The sequence below is a fragment of the Dysidea avara genome, chromosome 3 (genome assembly GCF_963678975.1).
Source record: "Dysidea avara chromosome 3, odDysAvar1.4, whole genome shotgun sequence".
Lineage (NCBI taxonomy): Eukaryota > Metazoa > Porifera > Demospongiae > Dictyoceratida > Dysideidae > Dysidea > Dysidea avara.
The window spans coordinates 20,763,332-20,788,623 of NC_089274.1; the positions used below are offsets into that span (position 1 = coordinate 20,763,332).

Sequence of the window (25,292 nt, forward strand, 5' to 3'; positions counted from 1 at the left end):
AGTTCTAATAGCTTACCTGCCATCCAAATGCTGCAATACGGTAATAGCAAAAGTTGTCCTTTATCCATTTACAGATGTCATGTAAAGTCATATCAGTGCTACTTGAAGTGATAGCTAAAAATATCAATGTCACATACGAATATATTGGCTTTGACAACTCCAAAGTGTAGTCCTTTTTAGATTTCTTGTATTGAGCCAGTTCATCTAGGCACTTTCTAAAATTAGTATTGCTGATAAACTCTTGGTAAACGTCACCATCTGAAGAACAACTGGATTCGTCTGAGTCACTACAGCTAGCTGAGAGCAACTCTGGCTGTTGTTGCTCTGGCACTATCGATATTGCCTCGAAGTTTACAATTCGCACGTTCTGTAGCCAATGCAGGCTGGTAAGGCTGTTGTCCAGTGGAGCGCCTAAAGGGCTGAGCATGGGTTGCGCGGCACACAACGGTTTCCTTTCGTTTTTGTCTTCTGCACAAGCTTCTGTAGAGCCTCCAGAATCACTTCTTGGCTTGTTATTCAGCTGCTTGCTTCGTCCTTGAATTAGTTTAGTGACTCTAGGACTCTCCATGGACACTGGCACTACAAACTACCTGTTGGAAATATGCGAAGGAGAACACTCACGTCAACACAATTCACACCCTTATTAGCATTACCTGGGTGCAATGTAGGAGCGCAAGTGATAAAACTAATTTAATTCGTACCCTCTCTGCAGGGACTGCGAATAAGGCCGAAGGCGAAGTAATTTATTATGTCCACGACCCGCCATCTTAGTTATTGATTAGCGTTTCTATGGTGATGTTTACTAGAAGACAAAACCATGGCGACAATTATATCACAAAGTTCAATTACAACATTTACAATACTGTAAAAAAATTAAGTGTGTTTAGAATCTAACTCAATAGAATTCGATAAATTGTCAATATCATCAAAGGAGGAGCTTGTGTTGCTGTACTGAGAAGAGGTAAACATGTGCTCTGAACTTGCTGAAGTGCTGATTTTCTGAAATGCATCAAGTACTTGCGGAAATTGAGGAGGAGTGGCAGGAGTATTTGTTGGAGGGGCATATGCCTATAAAACATAACAACACATAATGCAAATAATTATACTTCTTTCACATTCACTACATGGCTATGAGAAAACTTAACGCACAGTTACCACCAATATACAAACAATAATACATTGATGCACACATCATGAATGTTGTGATAAAATGTTAAAGAAAAAATACATAGTGTATAAGTTATATCCAAATAATTAGGAGCCCATAAACACTGTAGCCCATAAAGCTGCAGCATGTACAGGCTCCTGGTATCACAGCATGATGATATTTAGGGCAAATATCTGAGCTCTACAGTACCTCCTCAAGGAGATATCCACAGTATAAATACAGTTTATAATTCGGTGACCGTTTCATTGTGGCCATATAAGTTGTCATCATTTCAAGTGCAAAAAGAGAACGAACCACTTCCCAAAACTGGCCACTTGATCTTGACAGAAATAACACAAGGCAGAACAAGACAAGTCACCACTGTTCCATTCAACAACCACACACAGGGGTGTTTAGTATGTCCATAAACAATACTTAGGGTACATTCCAGCTAAATGCCTGAAAAAAAAAACATGCATACCCTAGTACTCTACAGAAGTTGAACACTGATGTGACGAGCACTTCATTTTGAGCGTTGTGTTGATACATGGAAGTAAGTAGCATTACAGATAGACAGTTTCACATAGATAGAAAATAGATTTCACTATCACACATACATCCACCAAGGACTGTGCCCACTAAAAACCTGTTGCAAATCTTATACACTCTGCACATGACTTCTACTAAGATATTATAAAATGTGCGTGCTTTGGTAAACACTTTAGATTTTATGCAGCTTATTATGATACGATCATTCTATATGCAATACTATATATATATATTAGACACTTGTTGGCTGCATAATGACTGAAGTTGATTATGGCTCCTTCAATACTGTGTTGGGCTGTCATGGCTTTGTAGGAACAGCAAACACAAACAGGGCAAACAATTCTACCAAATGTTGTTATAGTAAATTGTGTGATGGGTGACTTACAAACACACAACAGACAATAATATTGCCAATGATAGATGGGTTACCATACTGTAGTTGTTTGGCCATGCAACGCTTCAAAGCAGTAGACAGGAGACTAATCAACAAAGTTTCATTCAGTTCAGTCTTCACTTCATACCTCACATTCTGAGAACTAATAAAAATACAAAACTATATGCTAAACAAAGCATCTAGTACTGATTCAGTCATGTAATTGCTCTCTTCAGCTGATTTTTGTAAAGAAAAAAGATGATATCAAAGACAGAAAGATATAAAACTCTAGAGAGTAGCGATGTGCAGTATACCAATTAATTATCAAATTAGGGCTGTATATTTTACTGATACTTCAAGTGCCAAATACTCACCTGGGAAGTATCTGCAAGAACAAATACTGATACCAAGTACCTCAAAGTAGCTATTTTATAGCTGCACACAATTATTAGCTACACCATAAATATAATTGTTTGTGTATTTCACGGTATTCTTGCACAAAATTGTAAACAGTGAAGTGGCCAATCAAGATTCACCTACAAAGAATCTGTGAAGTTACTGAAAATGCAAACCAATTCGGCAGTTAGTCCAGTATATTTCTGTGTCCTACTACTTTGGCTTGAGAAGAAATTTAGATAGCAAAAACAGTATTTGACACCTAGAAATATTCTAATAAACAGTCATGACAAACTGCTCTATTAGATTTATTGACTGTTCTATTAGAGTATATTGCATGTGCATTTTCACAGAGTTTAAGCATAGATCAAGAGTATAGCAACTAAGAGTGTCAAACTGCGCATTATGCTGTGATTAATGATTGCGTGAATTAACATAGATATTTCAGTAATTGTTTACGCGGAAGTGGAATTTAAAATGCGTACATGCAACAGGTCTATGTTCACCAGTGATATTTATCCAAGTATTCAAAATTAGTCGTACGAAAAAAGGACCCAAGGTAACTCAAATTCATTGTTTCAAGTGGTGGAACAAATGAGCGTAAGCATGTTGCCACGCCTTCAGAAAATCACTTGGGGTGTAAGAACTCACAAAAGCCATTTCCTTTTAATGCTATCATGTTTTCGCTAGGTTTAGTAGCCAAATTAGGCTAAACACAGCAACCAGCAATGGAAAAGCAATGAAAAATTACTAAAATATCCGTGTCAATCATTTATCACAGGGTAATATGCAGTTTGACACTCTTGGTTACTATTATATAGTCTTGGTATTATGCCTAATGCCTTCAGGCGTCCATTATGCCAGAAAAATAAGCAAACAAATACGGATGTTGTCTTATTCTCACACATGACAAGAATCTATATAATGGCCAATTCCAATACTTCATGAAAACAGCAGTGTTGGCCTAATAGTGATAGAATCAGTGCAGCCCTAATCACAATATCTATAATTTAATCAACATCATAATGACTTTTGATTTGGTAACACAACATACAAAGCAGAAGCACAGTATTATGGATCATCAATGATTATTGGTTAATTGTAATTTGATAGAGTAATGGTGATAAAAGGAAAGCCCAGATTCCTGCAGTGTAGCCAAAACAGCAGCTATTAAAGTTGTTCACTATTGACTACACTAATTATTAACAAACCTGCAATACAATAATTGAGGCCAAACCTGTGAAAGTGTACATTTAATTCCTACAATCATATAACCTATCACTACTATAGCCATGATGGAAGTAGTACGACCTCTTTATTTCATTGTTTAAAAAAATTTTTTTTTTAATTTCTACAAGTATAGATTATTTTACATCATACAGTACTATATTAGGGATCATGGAGGTTTGCACTTCTTCACAAAATATATTGACCAGATCCCTGCTTCACAATGCCTTGGTAGCATTGTTGAGGCAAAACCACAAGTGTAAAAGTGCCTTCAGTATGACCAGAAACACTTCCAACAGAAACTGGAAATTTTCTACTGACTGATTGACTGATGCCTTCAGAAAAGTGTAACTCAATTAAGGCTATGAGCTTGATTTTTTTTACTGTTCTAATGTTACTTCAGCCTGACAGGTGTCTTTTGGTATGCCGCAGTACATATTATATACAATGCATGCATCATTGTCCTCGTTTCTTTTCACTGACCACTCAATTGTGGTAACACATGATGAGTTTGTAATGGGAATTGTCAGAGTTATCTGAATGACTGCAGAGGTGCTTCTCAGTGTTCTTCACTTGTAACACTGTGTAACAGGGTGAACATAGCTGAAAACGAAGCATAATGGCCACTTCACTATCTCAGTAAATGACAGTTGGGGCATGCGTTCAGACGAAAGCAACAAGCCTGACACCATTCTTTATTTTGATACAGTATACAAGGTTTCAACAGTCACAATAAGTTACAAAAGGTAAACAAACAAGTTCAAGAAAAAAATGTCTCGGACCTAAGCAAAATTAACTAACGAAGAAATCAAGCCCATTCATTGCCTGCTCCAATGAATTATTTGTTTTCTACTCTTTTGTAACATGACTGGTAAACCAGTATACTGCATTGAAGGAAAGAATGATGCCAGACATATTAATTATTAAATGTGAGGCTGAACGTGCATACAAATACTGAATAGCCTTTTTGTTTGTTTGTTGTTGTCAACAATGCTCCACCCATTATACAAGACAAGACTGAGGCCATTGATACAGATTATTGGTGTTAATAAGCGCCATCTAAAGCTATTGCATAAACTTAGACAAAAACGTAAGAAAACAAAAACAAAAATTGCACTGACCCTTAGCCGCTACCTATGCTCTATATAGTCATAGGTAACCATTGAATGGTGCTAACCATTCAACTACCAGTGCCAGCTACCAATTTCTTTTCTACCAGTGAAGAAGAAACCAAGGCTGAACCCGACCCTAACACTTAAGTTGCCTATTAAGCATTATGATGTCTTTCACTGTCTATATGAAGGTAAGTGAGTTCAATGCAAGCTAGGGTTGACCAGGCTTTACTGGCACGGTCACTTCACTCCTAGCTCGCCTCAAACTCACCAAAAACTTACCATCATACAACTAGTGTGTTTGGCTTGAGTTGCTTGGTCGGTGTCAATAGCTTTTAGTGGTGCTTACTGACACCAACGATTGGTGTCAATAGTCACTGCGAACAAACAACAGTAAGAGTAGCCCCTCTGCAATCAATCCACCCACTACACAAATACTCACAAGAAACCATGACACACTATCTGCAAACAAACACCTATGCAGCAGTGGAAAAAGAAATGGGACACAAAGGAAGACAAAGGTTAATCCATGATGCATGCATTGTAGTTACTGTCACTGTACTGTATGATACAAGGAATAGGATGTTGAGACACCAAATTAAACTTACAGTAGTTAGTAAAACCCTAAACTCCTTTTCCTTTGTGATAAACTAGTTAAACTGTAGCTTACTTTCTGGTGTCATTGGCAATGATGCACTCGTGTCACAGTATGGCAATGATACCATCAACCTGAAGGTACCCCTCAATACTAGCAGCCATAGTTTGCTACTTTCTTTAACACTTTCTATATCTCCTTCACAGGGAAAAAACAAAAGCCAACAAGGTTTCTACACTATTTAGAGCCCCTCACGCTAGGTGGGCAAGGGATACCCACAAATTAATTACCAAAGTTGTAACATAGCAACCTTGTTAGCTTGTTTCAACTCCAAGGCATCACCTTGAACTGAAAACAATAATGGTATAGTAACTAATAAAGTGCAAAAGTAGAGTATGTTAATTGAATATCATTTATGAACTGGTGCTAGTCACATCACAACCCTGTAGTTTACATTGGCACAAACAATACAAATAGTTTCTACTAATATGGGGACCCCATAGTAATGCAAGCCTACTACTACATCACTCTTGCCCCCACAAAAACATATCTAATGGAATAAACAGTAACTGTACGTAAACAGTAACTGTACGTAAACATTGTGCTTAGCCACAATAGTGTGAACAAAGAAGCCAATATGCAGGCATAGATGATAAAAGTAGAATGGAAAGATCTGCATCCTGATGTAGTATGCCTTCCAAGAGTGACATTATTAATTTGGGGGACTGATTCCGAGCAAAGCAAAGTCAAGGAGATGACTATTCACCTGTGCCTAAGCTCCTGCATGCCATTTCTATGCCCAAGTATTTAATGCCCACCTCTCATAAAATCTTTTACGCTTACCAAACTTTACTACTACACATCAGTATACCCGCAATGAATAGCCAAACTTTTACAGTACATCTACCACTTACTAGTAAGTAATCATGCTTATAAAATCCATGAAGCAAAACTGGTTGTAGAACTGTATACATTGACCAGTACATGTAGCAGTAGTAATTAATAAAACATCAGCCCAAACAAAATTTGCTCACCAAACCATTTTCCTAAACACTTTCTATACATATGTGCCTGTTACAAGATGGCCAAGAAACAATCTACCAAACATAGAAACATCTAAGCTGTACACAGGCAAAGAAATGAAGTGTCACAAAATTTCAGGATGAAATGTGCATAGTCACTAGTCATGTAGTTTTCTAGTGTAAGGGACTGTTAAGGTGCACACTGTACTATCAATTACGTTTGGTAGACATGATCATGCCTCATGTGCTAAGAAGTGGTACTATATACAATCTGCGAACAAGGATCACTGATCAGCTTGATATAGGGCATATTTTAAAACATCCAAAATCATGTAGTGGGCCTGGTGGCACCTTAAGTCATACCATCTAAAAATCTGGAACGATTTCTGGTTCAAGTTTCCTAGTTGAATTTTCAATGACTGGGTACCAATAATCCATAATTCCTAGTACAAATAATGGTATTACTTCTGTGATGTAGTAGAGCACCTAAAGTAGCAGTTACATACTGGAGTTTTCATCACAAGATGGTGTGATTGGTACAACTTATTGCCCATCAAACAGGCAGTAACTAGATCTGTTAATTTAAGTGTTTTGATGGCACATAACATAGAAGTGTGTATTGTGCAACTTATGGTCCCTTACACTATACGACTGCAAGATATCTATCAACTTTTATATGCAAGTGCTATGATATATAAACTTAGCCCTTCCACCCAACAGTGTGGATGCATTTCCTTGATACGTCAGAGGCACAAGAAAAGGAAAAATGTCAAGCTAAACATCTTAGGAATGTACTCAGTAGTATAGCTGACTTCATTAACAAGGAAAGCTAGCAGCAGCAGTAGTCTAATGCACTGAGTTACACACATTGATGGCAGAAGACAGTTTCATGTCACAACAACCACTGGTCCATACCCACAGTGTGGGGGGCTAACTTCTTAGCAACCACAACAACTATTTCCCCAGGACAGCATGTAAACAATCTCGTGACGTCACGGTGCGCAGTCAGCGAACATGTAAACAAACCCATAATAAAGAATGCGTTTGAAGGGAGATCAAACGGTACACAACACGTGGGCTGAAATTAACGCCTACCATACTATTAAATACCAAGCATGTCACTTACTGGCAACGGAACTTTGTTCGTCGAGCTGCTAATCACTATGGCGTTGTGCGGGTTGATATGGTGCTCTTGGAAGAACATACTGAACGCCACCTAACGCGAAAACGTGTCTTTTATAGTAACACAATAACGCAGTACAGTAAACGTACATCAAAATTCCATTGGGCTGATTGGAGCATTTGCATGGCCTGTTCTGGTGTACATCCAACCACATTCACAAACTGTCCAATCATGACTTGCTTCCTTAAGTATTCTTCGTCTACCGCATTACTAGTGCTCGACATCTTGCCTTACGCGTTTGTTTACAATCTCGCAGGATCACGTGTCCACAATTGCACCGTCGCGTGATCAGCATGGCCTTGTCTACCAAAGAACTAACTACGTTACTAACGTGAGTTCGTGTTAGTTGTGGCAGTTATGTTGTAAACTTTCTATTTAGACTTTTGTCAGAAGACAACGTGAACCACTTTAATTGCACTTTGGAAGCCATCAAGGGTGCATTTTATAGAAATTTTACACGGCAGGATCACTTTAGAGTTGGGACAGCTCTGGTATTGACAGGGGTAGGGTGGGGGCTGTCATTCTGTATACAATCCACTTGTAGACTGTGCTGTTGCAAGAGAGAGATTTACTGCCTCAACCTGCACAAAGAGTTGCTGCAATTTTTCTAATACTGGAGTTGTACCATTCTGAGCCAGTATCATCAAATCCTTTTGCAGCATTCTTGGCAGAATTACTAAAAGTAAGCAAACGTGTATTGTCCCCAGTAAAGTGCTTTTGATGTCTGTATTTAGCCCAATATTCAGGATGAACGAACAGCTGTGGGGCTACCATGTGGTCACCACCTGTCCCCAGCTGAGATATACTTTATTGCTGAGTTAATCCAGCCATCTGCTCCCAGGGATATTGTGAGTTTGTTTCATTACTATGACTATAATGACATTTTTGTAACAGTTATTGAAGAAAGTACCAGCACACATTGCTGCTACTGATGTCGTGTCTCTTGAGGTAAGCTATTTTTACAATGGTCTCTTTATTGTAAAGTGTTTACTAGGCACCTAAAGTTGATCTGCTTCTTGCTACATTACTGGAGAAACATGGTGAACTTCCCTTAACCAGCACTGTTGGCACTTCTTGCCTGTTAAGTGATCCAGAACCAGAAATTGACTCGTGAGAGGTAGCAAACCATTGTAATACAGTTGTTATGGTATGTTGCAGGCTGACGGCCCATCAGAGTGTGACTCAGATTGCCGAGACTTTGTTGTGCAGTGAGTTGTGACCATGACAACAAGGTTAATAGTATGCTTCTTTACAGCTACAACTGACTCATCAGTGGAAACACCATTTGAACCAGGCTTTGTCCGTCCACCACCACCTTTACATAAAGTAGAAGATGAGGTACTGGCTTAATTGTTGTGATAATGATTGCTTATTTGGTGTGGGGACGGTTGGCAGGTTACATGGCTCAATCCTGCTGGAGGACAATTTGATATCAAATGGGACACAGCCATGTGTTCTCCGTCCAGTCACCAGGGAGGCAGTGGGGGCAGTCATTTGCAGAGTAAGCCTTTAGACTATGTACTAGTCTAGTAGTATACTAGACAGTGTCACTGTAGTATGCTAGACCATAGTATACTAGACTTTTTAATTGCCCTGTAGATTCTGAACTGCTGGAACTAGTTGGTAAAGCTTACAAGGAGTCCCTTAGTATTCAACAACAACAGGTAATAATAATATCTGTATTAAGAATATGATATGCAATTTATTACTGGTAGGCACTTAAAGCTAAAATTGATGCAGATCCTCAATTTGTCCATCGTATTGAGCTCACACCAGACAAGGTAAGGCATCACTGCAGCAACATGAGCAGTTGCTAATGGTTGTTGTTGGTCTAGTTGGCAGCATTAGTCGAGAACAATCCTTTGATAGCTATTGAGGCTCTGCTCTGCCTGCTACACTCCAGCCAAATATCAGAGTAAACTGCTAGTTGGTTTGTGGTGATGATGAAACTCTTCCTTTAGATACTTGACAGCATTAGTCAACATGAACATGTCCCTCCACTCTATGGAAGTAGTCAACCGACTAACTACAGTGAGTAACATTCAAGAGTTCATAATAATAGAGTAACATGTTGTGTCACTAATGCCACCCTCCTTAAAACAGGCAGCTGACCTGCCACCAGAGTTCATCCACCTGTACATCAGTAATTGTATACAAACATGCCACAAAACTAAGGACAAGTTCATGCAGAGCAGATTAGTGAGGCTTGTCTGTGTCTTCTTGCAGTCACTGATTAGAAACAGACTCATTAATGTTCAGGTACTATACACATAAGCATTTCCGTTTGGCATTGTTTGTTATTTTTATTCAGGATCTCTTCATTGAGATAGAGACATTTTGTTTAGATTTCAACAAGATCAAAGAAGCAACAGCATTGTACAAACTCATCAAAACTGTTGTTAGTGGCGAATGAAAATATATACAATTAAAATGACCCCATTTGTCATAGCCGAAATAGCTCAGTTGGGAGAGCGTTAGACTGAAGATCTAAAGGTCCCTGGTTCAATCCCGGGTTTCGGCAATTTTTTTTCTCTTTTTTTGTCTACCTTTTTTGTACACTTTTTTTTAAAACGGTACGGGTATTTCATTTTGTTAGCCTTGCGTTGTAACTACTCTTCGTCTTCATGTACATTAATTTTCTTGACTGCATACACTAATTGCTCCGTGAACACTCTATTGTGCTTGCTTGCATAAATCCGTTATTACAGTACACTATTATTATTATTTTTTTTTATTGGTATCAGCAACAATTGTTACAATAAGATAAAACAGTACATAATAAACAAAAACAAATTATCTTACATATGGGCCTCAGCGACCTGCACAGCAATCGGTGCCTCAGCAATGGGACAGCGCAAACTGGACCTGGCACCGCGAATGCACATAATTGCAGACCTCAACAAAGAGAAGCTCAATTTACATCTCAGCCATCCCATCACTATTCCATAGGAAAGACTGTGCTTTGCACTCAAAAGGTTGGCCAATCTCTTATAAAACTGAGTAGCAGCATCACCCATTCCACCAGTAGTAGTAAAAATTAAGGGAGTAAATGAAGCATTCTCTACTTCATGAACCCGTTGTTGGTATTCACGTCTCTTTTCCTTGTCATGACGTCGGTATGCAGAGTGTAGGGGTTGATTTGAGGGAGCACTAGGGTTAAAAATTCTGACATCAAAGTATGACCTCTCAAATCGTCCTCCCCAAAAACCATTAGCTGCAATGTCAAGCCTTGCGTTATCATCACAATTAGCTGTTTTGTAGTGAAGGGTCTCACCAGAAAGAGGCTGAAGGTGGGGTTCAGTGACAACATTGTTACAGACCTCGGAAAGTAAATTGGCAGTTAGATCACGCACTTCATTATGTCTCAGAGAAGGAAACCCACCCTTTGGGCAAGACAGAGCATGTTCTATGGTAAAAGAGTGACCACAGGCACAGGAAGTAGGGCAGGCAGTATAGCCTTGCATAAATCCATAAAACAGTACACTATTTGCAGCATAGCTCTCAGCAAAAGTAGGAGAGTATTGTTAACTCACAGTAACGAGGAGCGTTGACAAAAGTTAAAACATTTATATGCACGCCAAAAAAATGTGCAACGAAAAGTATTTTAAGAAAAAAAATGTGCACTGCCCGGGAATCGAACCCGGGTCGCAAGAATGGGAATCTTGCATGATACCACTACACCAGCAGTGCTCGCGTAGTTCACCATGCTATTTTAGCTGTATTTAAAGATTGTGAACTGACAATAGTAAATTTGTAATAAAAAAATATACTAAAAATAAACATTTCTTTCAATTAAACACACGTTTCAGTTCCTGAGAGAGGAAGATGGAAAGTGCTGCTTGCACTGTTCCCTTTACCACGATGACCAACAGGAAGTGTACGACTGCAGTATCCAGTCCACTCAGGTGCTTTATCTCTTACAACTTCAGATCTTGCTGGGGAGACCCGATCTAATGGGTGCTTGGGAGAGTCAAAGCTCTTGCTCCTTCGATGATACTCGGTAGCTGCTTGACTAGTCACAGTTTGGTCAACTAAACTAGTTGTTTTTTGGTGTGCATACGCTACATCATCACTTGACATCATTCTAACCTGGTATCTAGTGAGTGTAGTTGACCCTTCCCCTACAGTGCTTAGTTGAGGGCTAAACTGTCTACTGGTTGTCATAGGACCAGATGGCAGGATCATAGCTGAAGCTGAATGTATCTTACCAGGAAGTGCGGGACCCATCCGAGTGGGCGGTGGTGGCAGTAGTGGTCCAGCTGGAAGGGATGAAGTAGAGTCAAGTTTTCTCTTTGGAGGAGAAGAATGGCTCCCTCCTAGCAAGTAACCAGGAGACCTGTTAGCAACAGCAGACAGCAACAGGTTCTTGGCAATATTGTATGACCAGTGCGGGTGATTATCATGCCTCACTGTTCGACGAACGTAGAACAACATATAAGCTGCTTTGGTTATCAAATGAGTGTTTTCTGTGATCAAGTCAACTTGATTGTCATTATATGAGTACCAGCAGCCACTGCTAGGGTTGCAGCAGAATGCTGTGTAATGGCCACTATTCATACTGCCCATATGATTACACACTGCATATAAGTCGTAAATATTGTTGTCTACTTGCACTATTCCATTATGGCTAGTTGGTCGAAGGGTAGATGCACTGTTACTGCTACGTGCTAATTTCCTCTTAAGAGTAGTACCCAAAGTTTTCTTGTTGTTTTTCTTTAACTTCTCTTGACTGCCTTCATTAGGTAACAATTGAGATGGTGTTCTTGACAACATGGCTGCTGTATTAGGTGTAAAGCCATCACGAGGTAATGATGAACAACTTTTAGACATGTTCCTCTTCTCCAAGTAAGGATTCATATCTAATCCATTAACAGGAAATTCCACTAGAGATTGTAACTTGGTCCTAACTACTCCAACCTAAAGGACAATACAAACTAATTTCTACAATTTCACTATTAACCTGCTTAAATCGCTTTAAATGAAGTACAAGTACATCAGGCACATTCCACAGGCTGATTTTCTTGCCAGCTCCATTCTGTGGCTGTTGACAATTTGAACACGTCCACATGTCATCGCTACTCAACTACACCAAGTGTCAAGGTAATGTACCCCATAACCACACCACTTACCAGTTCCTGTTGAGTGTAAAGTTGTAAACAATTTTCAAGTGTAGTCATTTGTGACTGGAACATACGGGAACACACATGGGACACACTGTCATCTTCTGAGATCACAACATCCAATAGTGTACCAAACACACTACAACAACATGTACAATAGTAACAGCAAAAACAAATCACACATTACCTAGCTACTACTGGCTGTTCCCATTCTAAAATCAACTTCAAATGAGGGGGAACCCCCTGCTGCTGACACTCTTGTAATGCCCTAGCATCACAACATAGTAACAGTTACAATGACAAGCTATCACCTACCTCTGTACAGCAGGCATGTAAAATGGACGGTGGTAATTTGAAAGTGGCACACACTTTGATGGAACTGCATCCAGTAGCCGAGACTGAAATAGCATGTCACGCCACACCTAGTAGTAGCCTAAACTAAACACAATGTGTCCACATATTGATATCACACCTTAAATACATCAACTTCCTTCCTGACGTGTTTGCCTATTGCTTTTAATAGCACAGACTGAAACTGATAATGCGTGAGATCTCGGTGAACCCTGAAAATCATTGGAAGTCCAAACCACTTGCCATCTCGTAAACTTCCACAACAATTGACAGCGTAAACCAACAACACTTCTTTACCAGTTCGATGGTCCATGGTTGGTTGTCTCACAGCTCCTATTGGCACCTCAACCGCGTACAAATGACGACCATTCACTATCAGAACACGTTGCTCATCATGGAATACTCTACCCAACTCACTACCATGAAAGTCTACTAACATAATACACTCCTCATGTAATCCACTCAGGCTGGAAATAGTGGCACGGAGTTGCTTCACTAATGTAAGTCCATCAAGAACAATTCCAAACTTTCTGTTCCGTGCACTGTTGCGAAATATGACGGACACCAAAACAGCATGTACCTCTTGATGTGGCACTGGCAAGGAGATACAAGAGTATGGTTCAAATGTGACCGACTCATGTTGGCAGTTAGGACACTTCACAGTTGATTTGAACTGGCCCCAGAACAACTGTCTGATGAGGTTAGTGTTAGATAAGGCTCCTTTCTATTAACACAAACATGTGACATAAACTAATATATACACCATCATCTCACCCTGGCTGCACCAAGTGTAGATTTGCTGATTTCTTCTTCCAATGTGTTTAACAACCACAGTAAGAATTCCTGAGCATCATGCTGGCTGTTTCCATAATACTGAGGTGCAGACCTGCATATCAGTCTGTACAAATCTAATGATACGGGAGGTGTGTCCATTTTGCTCCACAATAAACCCATCAACAGTGATACATGTTCAGTTATATCACCTTTTAGGCAGCTAGCAGGCCTAGCGCCTGTACTGAAGTTATCTAGTACTAATCGTTGTGCTAACTGGTCGGTGTTAGCCAAGCACTGAAGTACAGCATTCATGTAGCAGGTGTTACCATGATTAGTGATGCCACACAACCCCTCAACGGGCGGAGCTTTGTCATTCATTGTTCCGGCTGTATGTCTGGCCATACCTGCCTCTTCACTTCTAGATCCATTGACACGTCCACGATGCAGTAACAGTGAGCGAATTCTTTTAAACCGTTTGTGTTTGTACTTCTTTTCGTGCAGGTATTCATCATCGTTGAGTCGAACTTTCGTAGTCGCCATTTCGTGTGAGGGTTCCGTATGCTGCATATTAGCTGCTAGTGCTGAAGCTGCCATTGAGTGATCTCTAACAACACCACTTGTCATGTCTAGCTATTTGTCGCCCACGCCTACTATCACATAATACAAATACCATCAAATAATATCAAATTTATGCTGTGATAGTGTCCGGATGGTAACACTACGGCTTATTGCCCCCGCCGGGCCTACATCACATAATATCAAATCAGGGTCAATACTATGGCTGTGTTACGTGTTCAGAGTCATGATCACTCGATGAAGGTTGATCAGTAAGTAGAATATCAGTTGGCGTGTGTTGATCGTTTGGAATATGTTGATCAGTGGATGTATCTTGATCTGTTGGAGTCTTTTGATCAGTTGGAATATGCTGATCGGTGTCTTGATCTGCTGAACTGTGTTGATCTGTTAGAATATCTTGATCTGCTGGAGTGTGTTGATTGGTTGGTGAAGGTTGATCAGTGTGTTGATCTACTGAAGTATCATGATCGGTCGGAATATGTTGATCAGTTGGACTACTTGTGGTGTCACTGGTGTGTTGATCAGCCAGTGAAGGTTGATCAGTGCGTGGATCAGCTGGTTGATTAGTCAGTGAGGTGTGTTCATGTTGATCAGCAGGATCAGTGGCTGATTGTATGGCGGCCATGGAAGGTTGATCTTGATTTACCGGAGAATGGTCAGGATTGGTTGATGACTCTGCTTGCAATATGATCAGATTTTGTTGACTCTCTGGTGTTGCAGGAGCTGATGTAAACACTCCTTGTGTTTCATTGAGCAGCATTACAGGTGAGGTGGTCCTACTGGTCGGACGATATCTGTTGTGTAGTTTACGATGTGGTCTGACTCTCGTAGTGGGCGTGGTTGGTACTGGAGTAGTGCTGCTGGTTCTACGCACTGTTTGTGGGTGTTGTAGTTGTAATAAGTTGATCTGTTCTTTGAGCTCTTGTAATGAAGTGATCCTTTGTTTGCTTTCCATGGATACTTGTTGAACAAGCATTAATTCTAGTTTGTGTACAGCATTCTCCAATTTTGTATTGTGTAGTGCAGCCTATATAGATAATATTAAAACATGGCTTACATTAAAGCATGCTGTGGCTTACATTATGTACTCTACCCTCCAACGACAACAGCCTCTGATCACAGTTGGATATTTCTCGTTCATAAGTATCCCTAGCAACACAATTGCCAATCTGCTGTTGTAACTCCTGTGCCTTCCTACAAACAACAAAACCTCTTAGTGGCTAACATATCCTATATTTAGCTAGCTCACTTGTCCTCTTCATTCTTGTTTGACAAGTTGTGTTTACAGAGTGTCACTTGTTCCTCCAGTCTCTGTAACTACATACACAACAAACATCACCCACTGCAGTCAGTGCAGCTGAGCATATCATTAGCTACCTGCTCTGTTAATGGTAATAATGTGACTTGAATTTCACTGACGTTATTGTTAGCCTCTTGTTGCCACACTAAACTATCTTGTTGCAGTTGGTTACACGTAACTGCTAACTAAACAATCAAATGATATAGTTGCTGTGATAGATTAAACTAACCTTAGTAAGACGAGATTTCAAGTTGTTATCTTCAACAGTCAATTGTGAGTGTAGCTGATTGACTTGCTCGGTCACATCAAGTCTGTGTTTATCAGTCATGCTGTTCACCTCGTTCAGCACAGCTTGACATGACTGCTCTACCTACACTGCCAAGCAGCAGTCACTTATTATACCTTTTGTATACAGCATACCTGCTGTTTGCACTGATGACTGACTAGGGCTACCACATCTGTCCTAGTCTGTCCCAGTTGATCTGTCAACCTGCCATATTGCTCCTTCATTCCATCCAGCTCCCTTAGCCTGTGATCAGGTTTGGTTATCTCAACAAAGTATTTTAACATTGGATGATCCCTCCCAGAACCTATCCCAATATAATACATGACTACATAATCTAGTGTTCTTGTCACTCTGTGTATTCTCCTAGACCACATCACACTAACCTACTAGCTATCTCAGCAAACATCACTTTATTGATGTCTTCCTTTGTCACGTCCATTTCCTTCTGAACTATCTCCACTGACTTATGTAGTTGTGTCATTAACTGTGACACTTTAGCCTTCTCCTTCTATTAATACATGTCAGCTAGCTGGGTAAGGTTGTCATATAGCTCACCTGTAGTCTTCCCTGTATTACACTGAGGTTGTCATGTAGCTCAGTCTTCAGACGATTGTAGTAAGTGTTACATTTCTTGTCAGTCTGAGAGTTGCACTCCTTCAAGGTGGCTTGTACAGACTATAACAACACAACTCAGTAATAAATGCTAGGTGGACTACATATGCATGCATGTATTCATGCACACACGCACGCACACACACGAGCACAACAAGGAGCGTAATGCACACTTCAAAAGGAGTGCCCTGTATACACCTTCTTTGTGTTATCCAGCTGCTCTTCACATTGCACTAGCATACTGGATTGGTGGGCATACTGTTCACGACACCATTGTTGTAGAGACTTCATGACTGCTTGCAAATGAGAGCTCCGGTCACGAGCAGCAGCATCGAAAGTGTTCGACTTGTTGTTCAAGTCTCCAACAGCTCCATCCAACAGCTTCACATCATCTCGTAACTTTGCTACCCTACAGTATAATGGTTTACCATGACTATGGAGGTTGTCTAGTGGGTATATCAAAAGAAAACTAGATCTTTGGTAGTTAGGACTAAGATGATACAATTACATACATACAGATCACAGATTGGGACATGAAACCAGTGCAATACATGCATGTGTATATACACACTACACACCTGTACAGACAAACTGCACACACACATACAGACACACAGACATACCTGTCAGCAGCAATCCTATTCTGATGATCACAATTGTTACATTGTTGTAGGAACTGTGTGGTGAGTGCTGATAACCTGAGGGGATTCAGTTATGACACATGTAATGAGCTATGTTACTGGACACCATATAAAATGTTGTACAACAATAACACAATACTACAGGACAAACACACTGTGAATACACCTGTGGTACCTGATACTATCAACACTCTACAATGGAGCTCATATAGTGTATCATTCCACACTTGAGGTGTACAGTGAACACTAACAAATGTGACAATCTTGGAGAATGCCATTAACAACATAAGCCCTACCAAATATGTCATGTCTGGGATCCATACAAAAGTGCTTGTGTTGTAAAGTGGTGACAAGAGTTCATAATGGTAAGTAAGGGAGTAAGCTGGTAGTATACATATTAAGCTGGCAGTATTTCAGCAAGAGTGTCTTTGAAGTGAACAAAAAGGTGCAGCCCTTCAATCACCATATAGGGACGTGCTGCAGGGAGAAGAAACAATCGCTGACTATGAGGTCAAGAAATTGACATTGCTAGTCAGCTAAACAGTTGGAAGCACTAGTACTGATGATACAAATTTAAGGGTTCGTGTATTACACACATAGTCACACACAGTCAGGCCACCTTCTTTCTGTACGCTTATAAGCAGTTTCTCTGATAAACAAGTAGGCACTGATAATTTCTAATGAATACTATTCAATCAATTCACTGGCAAGAAATGCAGTGTGTGTATATCTATACTTTCAAGGCCGGCTCTGGAGGGGGGGCCGAGTAGGCCATGGCCCACCCAACATTTTCCAACTACAGTTATCTTGACTAGTATGTTGTAGACCATAGATAATATACCTACTGGCACGTGTCAGTAGGTATATTATCTATGTGTAGACTAACAGTATGAAAAGCCATAGAATTACGCGTGCCAAGTCTGTTTTTTTTTTTAGTAAAACTTACACTTGAACTTATCAAATCTTCTTGTAAACTATACTAAGCACTAGTCTGTACTTAGGTTAGAGAACTTAGATACTGTGCTACAAGTCTACCAATCTCTCAAACACGGAGTATTACGGAAAAGTCTTAGTAGGAGTATGTATCAAAATGTTGTGGGTGCCTTATTGTCTATATGGTGCAATTTAGGCTACGCCACTCAACAGTACTGTGGTCATTATTCATCTAGCAACTGGCCAATAAATTTAGATTAATTGAATGCTTATAGCTACATGCAGCTGTTAATGAATGAATTCAGTGTAGTTATTAATTGTAATATTGGATAGCTATGCCCAACTGAAATTAGGCTATATATGCTTCTAGATGACATTTCCTAGGCGATGATTTAAAAAAATTTCCTGGGGTAGCATGCCCCCAGACCCCCTAGCAGGAGCAGGCTATGCATGCTGAGTGTGCTTTGCACACTACCTCCCCACCTACCATGCATGGATGGCCCACCCAACCCAATTTTGCCAGAGCCGGCCCTGACTTTATTGTGTACTAACTGTAAGATGTGTGCATATCGCAGTCCTTCTGAAGCTAGTACTTGTTGAAAGTGTACAGACTGTCCCCTTACATAGCTGAATTCATTAACACACTTCAACCAACAAATTTCAGTACTACCCCAAGTGTTGTACTGGATAGAATCCTAACATACTTTCCTGGTCTAGGTTTTTGTTAGTTTCTTGGTCTAGTTGTTACAATATAGACATACAACACCTAATGTTGCTAAACACAATCCCTGCAGTTAAGATGTGTGACTTATTATTAAAGGATATAAACCAGGCACTATATTGGACCTACACACTCTCCAGCGTCCAGCATTTTGTTCCATTACATAATAACACAGTAATACTCTATTGCAATGAATAATTGATCTGCTTCTTGGTATTGACATGAATGACATTGAGTAAGTTATGAGATGCTTGAGGACCACTCACTACATGCAGCTACATGTAAATTATGTCAGTAAGAATGGCAGCAGCAGCTAACCAGTTCAAATACTACCCTCCTACGTGCTGAATTACTACTCCAGTCAAGGCCAGTTAGGGTCAGTAGAGTGTATATTGCATATGTATGTTGCATGAGACAGGGGTTATATGAAGCTAGCCCATAATACACAAATAACATGTATACAATAACACAAATACTGTGATCAAACAACTCCATATGTGACTCACTTGTTGTTTGTAAGGTCGTGTGATCGCTGCAAAGTAAACAAGGATGACTGCAATCTGGCAACCTCATCCTCCTGATAAAATATAGCACAGCACAGTGTCATCAAATAGATCACGCACGCACGCACGCACACATATATACATACTGCATGTATACAGAAGCCTTCAAAAAACACAAATTATAACAGGGATCAGATATCTACATGTGTGAGATTGACAACTGGTACACTTGCTGAATGATACATCAAGATACCTTAATACGATTGCCAGTTTTAGCAAACATTTAAAATCTAGTATTCAACCTAATGACAAGTCTAACAACCTTCTTAACATGTAGTTGGTTAATTTATAGTCTAGTATACATGTAGGTATACAGGCACTTTGTGAATTTGTGATAAATAGTAATTTTACTGAAAATTACAGGAGACCAATCTGATGAAAATTCATTGTTTCTCATAGGACAACTTCATGAGTGACACAATGATAAATTTACAGATATAGCAGGTACACATTGAGTTGTACCATGACCACAAGGGAATTGCCTGATATACTTGCCTGATTTATACGTCAAAATCCCAAGTGGCCAGTAATATATACCACTTGGGTATATGTTCACCTAATGGGTGAAGACACAAACCTACATTCACCACATTACTTTTATACAAAGGTATCTAGATATCAATTGTGGGTTTATTTTGGACTGTGGTATTCACAAAAAAGAAATGATTGTGGGTTTTGCTGGTTTTAGTGGTGCCATTTTTAGCCAAATAAACCCAGTTATGAATGTCTATAATAGTCTAATGTGCTAAAGTAAGTGATGAAGATTATAGGTTATTGACTTTGAGAATGTCTAAGCCATCTTGTTACATGGTTGAAATGCGCTGTACAGAAAATCATTCCCCCCCCAACACTGTGCAAACAATTATTTAGCTACTTGATGATGACTCATTCAATTATTTTTCCTTGAAAAGAAGAGAATGCTTGGCCAGCTAAGCCTATATGCTAAACTCAAACCGCATAATGCAAAACTTTTAAGCAACTCAATATAAAGAATCAAAGGGAACTGATGCTTTGTAGTTTCCTCAGCATCAAGGCATTGTGGCCAAGGCTATATATCATGATAATTATCATCCTAACCAGGGTGATATCTTGATAATTTATCGCCCTGTGGTCAGGGTAATATGTAAAATATAACCCTGCGGTTTCCTTTGATCTGAGGTGTCAAAGTGGTATATTATCATCATAAGGTAGTACTGCATAGTAGGGACCCCCAAAAACAAACTGCTGCCATCAAATATCATCGTAGAAATAACCTACACAGTACAATAATGCTGAATTTCCAAAACCCTAATTTTTTTGGTTGGCTTGTACCACAGTCAAAAAGATTAAAGGATGCATCATGCAAACACCGTTTTACTGAATTACGCCACAACAACAAACTCACATGTGGCAAGTGTCTTTTTTGGGTCCCAATGACTGCCTACCCTCTGCAGCTTGCCTTTATTTTTAATCTACTAGGTGTCATGCAAGGAAACTATATCAAGGCTTTAATTTACTGTATCAACACTTTCCTTACAGATGCATATGTATAGTCACCACACAATTTTTTTTTGAAGAATTTGGAAAAGGTATAGATAGCTGCAGTTATCAGTTCGCTACAGAAACAGCATGGCCTTAATGATCTAGCCACACTTACAAGGATTGGTTTCTTAGAGAAAACAGAGCACAGCTCTTATAACAACAAGTTTAAGGAAAAATTAGAAATTTTAAGTTTGATTAGGGATAATAGAAAAAAAGTGACAAGGGATGTCGCCTACACCTGCAGATACACTAGTGAACATTTAATCCCTATACCCCAAGACCAAGACTGAATTAGGGATTAAATGTTCATTACTATATCTGCAGGTGTAGGCGACATCTCTTGTTTCCTTACTTTTTTTTTTCTATGATCCTTAATTGAACTTCTTAAACTTGTTTGCTTACTTTTTTTTTGTAACATTATTATGACTGGTGAACCCATGCATATATACCGCATCAAAAGAAAGGATGGCGTCTGAATTAATGTTTTAGTCTGAGCGCGCGCGCCCCAGCTATCAAAACTGCTTCGAAAGTGCAGTGGCCATTACGCTTCGCTTTCAGCTATGTTCAGCCCGTTATACAGTGCTACAGACGAAAAACAATAGAAAAGTATCTCTGCAACAATCCAGTCGTCTCGAAAATATGACGATTCGCGTGCCCCCAACTATCAATTACTGCCTCGAAAGTGCAGCAGCCTTACTCTTCGCTTTCAGCTATGTTCAGCCCGTTACACAGCGTTACAAACAAAAAACAGTGTTAGAATCGTCTCTGCAATTAGTCCATAGATAATATACCCCCCTGGATTGGAAACTAGTAAGCGCCCCTGGTTACAGGCTGGTTTCGCGCCCCCTTCAATAACAAGACAAGTTTCTCTGGGCGAAACAAGACTCACCACTGGTAAAAGGTTCTTTCTCAAGATGTTTTGGAAGCCAACAGCGAGTTTCGAGGCAAATTGGCTCTTTATTGTGCAAAGGTAGAAACGAAACTGAACGCGAGATCAGCTGGTTTGGACACATTCAAGGAAAACACCGAAACCCTGTACGCTACGCCTTTCGCACTCAGACCATACCATGGAGCATTATTTGATGACTTCGTAGTATAAATTGTGTAGCGATACTGTTTAGAATCACAGGGAGAATGTGCTTCCAATTTTGCCAAAAAAAACCATCTCAAAAACCTACCAAAGAAGTTATGGGAAGACATATTATTTAGCCGAAGCAATTCTTTATAGCATAGTTAACCTTGTGATACTTTCTTTTTCTACCTACAACACTTAATTTAGCCAAGAATGTGCTTCCAAAAAAGCATGTAATCCACCATTGTAAGGCCTTCCGACCAAGTGACGTGAAGTAGTCCAACTAACCAGAACAATTATCAAAACAACACCACAAGTCATTCTCGTTACAAAATAAAGTCGTTCATGCCACCGTTCTGCTGTAATAGGATTAAATTTGTTGAGGCGCGAAACCAGCATAAGGGCACTGGTTCTTGTACAAAGTCTATGGGCGCGCGGCGCAGTTTTCAATCCAGGGGGGTATATTAGTCCATTCAGGAAAATACGGACTATTCCCGTTTACAAACATACTGTAGGAAAGCCATGCATCGCGCTACCGCGAATCGACACCTTAGGTTGTCAGCAAAAAGAAATGGGACACAAAGGAGGACAAAGGTAAGTCCATGATGCGCGCATTGTATGTACTGCGGTATGCCAAAAGGCACGTCTCGGGACAAAGCGACATCGAACAGTGAAAAAATTAAGTCCATAGCCTTAGCCGAGTTGCGCTTGCCTGAAGGCATCAGGCAGGCAGTTAGTCAGTAGAAAATTCCATTGAATAATTTTTTTTTTTAAATTTCGTAACTATTTATTGGAAGCCTTTACGATCATACTGAAGGCACTTTTGGGCTTGGTTATACCTAACCAATACTGCTAAGGTGCCAGGATAGAGTTGTGAAGCTGGTTTTTGGGTGAATTTTTTGGCTAGGAAAACCAAAAACTCCATGATCCCTAATATACAGCACTACTGTACTGTATGATCACTTTAGCTGCAGAAAATAAGGCGTGGCATCCAGTAGCCATGCCTTCTTGCTGATAAGATACCTCTACCAGAGGCTCACTTGAAATCAGCAGTACAAGATCAAGATACTCTAATAAAGCAGTCACCCTAATACAACAGCCATGTATGATATTCTAATAGAACAGACATGTATATCAAGCTTTAACAAAAAAGGGTTCCAAGTGATAGAAAGTAGATATGATGATGGTATTACAGCACAGCTATGTAGGAGAGTCCTTACTCTGGTATTGGAAATCAAGTGGATTACTCTTCCCACATAGCTATGTTGTAATAATCTCACTAGCCAACCTGTATTTTTTCTTTGTCTATTGGTCGGTCTTTTTTTATTGACCAAATGAGAAAAGAAAAAAATATGGGCTGGCTGGCGAAGACTAATGAATACCATACTTTGTTTTATTGTTTGGATCCCTAATTCATTATTTTAAATTACTCTCAGACAGTGACACTAAACGCAGAAAAAAATTCAGATCCAGTGAGTATCATGATAACATGAGATGAATGCAGTAGTGTAACTTACTGACAAAAGATTTCTAATATCTAATGAAAGAAAGGATAGAAAAGAGCTGCACTACCGCCAACCATGGATGGAGTGCTGATATACTCTAATATAGCAGTCAAGTATATGTACAGATGGTGGTAGCCTCACAATCATAACTACTTGGAACATCACCTTCAGTATAGTCCAAAAATGTGTGTATTTTGGATACCTCTACCACACACTGTTAGTGATAATCCACACACTATTTTATCTGAGCACATTTGCACACTACATTGTGTACCAATGAATCCCTTAAACATTGTGTACCAATGAATCCCTTAAAGTTAACCACTTTTAGGTACAAAAAGTTAAGAGGAACCATAACATTACATGAGGAGCCTTTGACCTCACCAGTCCACTTACTGACTCAGATGTGCACACACATATCACACATGCACGTATGCACGTACGTATGCAACACATACATACACAACAACCAAGGTTTTTACTCTGGTAAGAGATCAGTACGCAGGTATCTACTGGGTAAGACACCTAGCCACAAATTTTGACAAACAAATTGCATACTTTGTGGGTTACTAACAAAATTCCAGTTACAGGGGCTACTGTCTAAATAACTAAGACAAGCATTGTTAGGATTCTTCAGTGAGTAAATGTCCCTCAGGAATGATGTAATAATCACCTCCCACCTTTGTGAATATTACATCATTCCTGATGGGTTGTTTATCCACTGAAGAATCCTAGCATTGCATGTCTGGATTGTTATGCAATAAAGATGACATGATAATTAGTAATTGCTGTTGTCACTGTGAGCAGACTGAGACGAAGATTACATTTCAGTTCTGCCTCGACAATTCTGCTTTCACAAATCCATGGCAAACTGGATTCCTCCCTTCACAAGCACTGTTGAGAGCTCTGTATTAGGGGAGAAACTTCTGTAAAAGTGTCTATGATCCAGATTTAGACACTTGTAGTACTAAGAATGTGAAGAATGATCTGATTGGCTACGTCAACATTCTGGCAGTGGTCACAGAATTTGTGCAACAGTGACCCCCACAAACCATCAGGCACATGAGACTAAACACACAACATACAAGCTTACTAATTTTCTTTCTCTTCCCTCCACTGATAATTTCATGGTTCCCATAGCAGCAAGCATCTCCCTGTGCTGTGTCTCTATTATCTCAACTAACTTGTCGACACGTTCACTATCCTCTGTCAATCGTAGTTCTGTCTGCTGTTGGAATGCCCTCCATTTTAACTGCATGTCAGTCAGGCTCTTCTGTAAGTAATCTAGTTGTGTTTCCAACTGGTCACGTCTACGCAACATCAAATGCTGATTATCTTTTGTCTTCTTCTCCAGGTCTAAACTAGACTGTAACAAGAATGTCAATGTGTGCTCTTCTTCCAACGATTTTTGCTCTCTCCCTACAACTCTGTTTTGTAGTTGTTCCTGCCTGTCTGTAAGTCGTTTAATCTGTGCACGCATCAATCTTAGTTCGCTGTCCAGCCATCCGCCGGATTGCTCAGCTGGTCTACGTGTCAGTTCGCCTTGTATGCGAACTATTTCTTCTAGTAAAGTCTCGTTCACTTTTTCCAACTCGTAGACCCTCGTATCAATAGTAACCCTCGTATCAATAGTACGTTGCTTGTCTGGTATCGCTAAAGCGTTCTGCTGCACAGCAATCGGAGGAAGCGCCGGGACTTGCGACATTTTATTGA

At 39.8% G+C, this 25,292-nt stretch overlaps 4 protein-coding genes and 2 non-coding genes across 6 annotated transcripts in view; 2 read left to right on the plus strand and 4 right to left on the minus strand.

The window, feature by feature from the left end:
- LOC136250092 (forkhead box protein J1-A-like) overlaps positions 1 to 7,895 on the minus strand; it is an 8,676-nt gene extending 781 nt beyond the window's left edge. The window contains exons 1-4 of the mRNA XM_066042253.1: positions 7,694 to 7,895; positions 7,548 to 7,637; positions 654 to 1,068; positions 17 to 590 (exon numbers count right to left, since the gene is read on the minus strand). Of these exons, the coding sequence (XP_065898325.1) occupies positions 17 to 568 (552 nt within the window). The 5' untranslated portion in view covers positions 569 to 590; positions 654 to 1,068; positions 7,548 to 7,637; positions 7,694 to 7,895. The remainder of the gene's footprint in view (positions 1 to 16; positions 591 to 653; positions 1,069 to 7,547; positions 7,638 to 7,693) is intronic.
- LOC136250091 (CCR4-NOT transcription complex subunit 11-like) lies at positions 7,792 to 10,038 on the plus strand. Its single transcript, XM_066042252.1, has 15 exons — positions 7,792 to 7,935; positions 7,984 to 8,095; positions 8,149 to 8,286; positions 8,339 to 8,452; positions 8,499 to 8,552; positions 8,599 to 8,714; positions 8,763 to 8,812; positions 8,860 to 8,942; positions 9,000 to 9,105; positions 9,204 to 9,268; positions 9,320 to 9,385; positions 9,440 to 9,519; positions 9,566 to 9,635; positions 9,708 to 9,863; positions 9,916 to 10,038. Exons 1-15 carry the CDS (start codon positions 7,898 to 7,900, stop codon positions 10,015 to 10,017), a joined length of 1,350 nt encoding a protein of 449 aa, XP_065898324.1. The 5' UTR covers positions 7,792 to 7,897; the 3' UTR covers positions 10,018 to 10,038.
- A 14-nt stretch (positions 10,039 to 10,052) lies between these two features.
- Positions 10,053 to 10,125, plus strand: Trnaf-gaa (transfer RNA phenylalanine (anticodon GAA)). Its single transcript has one exon. It is a non-coding gene; the product is annotated as a tRNA-Phe (tRNA).
- A 1,098-nt stretch (positions 10,126 to 11,223) lies between these two features.
- Positions 11,224 to 11,294, minus strand: Trnag-ccc (transfer RNA glycine (anticodon CCC)). Its single transcript has one exon. It is a non-coding gene; the product is annotated as a tRNA-Gly (tRNA).
- A 47-nt stretch (positions 11,295 to 11,341) lies between these two features.
- On the minus strand, positions 11,342 to 14,473 carry LOC136250097 (ubiquitin carboxyl-terminal hydrolase 43-like). Its single transcript, XM_066042257.1, has 7 exons — positions 13,850 to 14,473; positions 13,197 to 13,799; positions 13,040 to 13,146; positions 12,912 to 12,992; positions 12,734 to 12,863; positions 12,565 to 12,687; positions 11,342 to 12,521 (listed from the first exon to the last, which is right to left on the minus strand). Exons 1-7 carry the CDS (start codon positions 14,471 to 14,473, stop codon positions 11,397 to 11,399), a joined length of 2,793 nt encoding a protein of 930 aa, XP_065898329.1. The 3' UTR covers positions 11,342 to 11,396.
- A 29-nt stretch (positions 14,474 to 14,502) lies between these two features.
- LOC136250098 (putative leucine-rich repeat-containing protein DDB_G0290503) lies at positions 14,503 to 25,284 on the minus strand. The gene is made up of 12 exons (XM_066042258.1): positions 24,673 to 25,284; positions 19,425 to 19,495; positions 17,247 to 17,321; positions 16,822 to 17,032; positions 16,567 to 16,686; positions 16,395 to 16,519; positions 16,146 to 16,254; positions 15,955 to 16,095; positions 15,803 to 15,910; positions 15,675 to 15,742; positions 15,505 to 15,619; positions 14,503 to 15,452 (listed from the first exon to the last, which is right to left on the minus strand). Exons 1-12 carry the CDS (start codon positions 25,282 to 25,284, stop codon positions 14,625 to 14,627), a joined length of 2,583 nt encoding a protein of 860 aa, XP_065898330.1. The 3' UTR covers positions 14,503 to 14,624.
- Between the last annotated feature and the right edge of the window lie 8 nt (positions 25,285 to 25,292).

Excerpts from the sequence above, each read along its gene's own strand:
- LOC136250091 (XM_066042252.1), top strand. The coding sequence starts at position 7,898 with ATGGCCTTGTCTACCAAAGAACTAACTACGTTACTAAC. Across the intron at positions 8,287-8,338 it reads TCTTGGCAGAATTACTAAAA|CCCAATATTCAGGATGAACG; the intron begins GTAAGCAAACGT and ends GTCTGTATTTAG. Across the intron at positions 8,715-8,762 it reads CCAGAACCAGAAATTGACTC|GCTGACGGCCCATCAGAGTG; the intron begins GTGAGAGGTAGC and ends GGTATGTTGCAG.
- LOC136250097 (XM_066042257.1), bottom strand. The coding sequence starts at position 14,473 with ATGACAAGTGGTGTTGTTAGAGATCACTCAATGGCAGCTTCAGCACTA. Across the intron at positions 13,147-13,196 it reads AGGAAGTTGATGTATTTAAG|GTGTGGCGTGACATGCTATT; the intron begins GTGTGATATCAA and ends GGCTACTACTAG. Across the intron at positions 12,993-13,039 it reads TACATGCCTGCTGTACAGAG|GGCATTACAAGAGTGTCAGC; the intron begins GTAGGTGATAGC and ends TTGTGATGCTAG.
- LOC136250098 (XM_066042258.1), bottom strand. The coding sequence starts at position 25,284 with ATGTCGCAAGTCCCGGCGCTTCCTCCGATTGCTGTGCAGCAGAACGCT. Across the intron at positions 17,322-19,424 it reads CACGACCTTACAAACAACAA|GTTATCAGCACTCACCACAC; the intron begins GTGAGTCACATA and ends GAATCCCCTCAG. Across the intron at positions 17,033-17,246 it reads AATAGGATTGCTGCTGACAG|GGTAGCAAAGTTACGAGATG; the intron begins GTATGTCTGTGT and ends ATTATACTGTAG.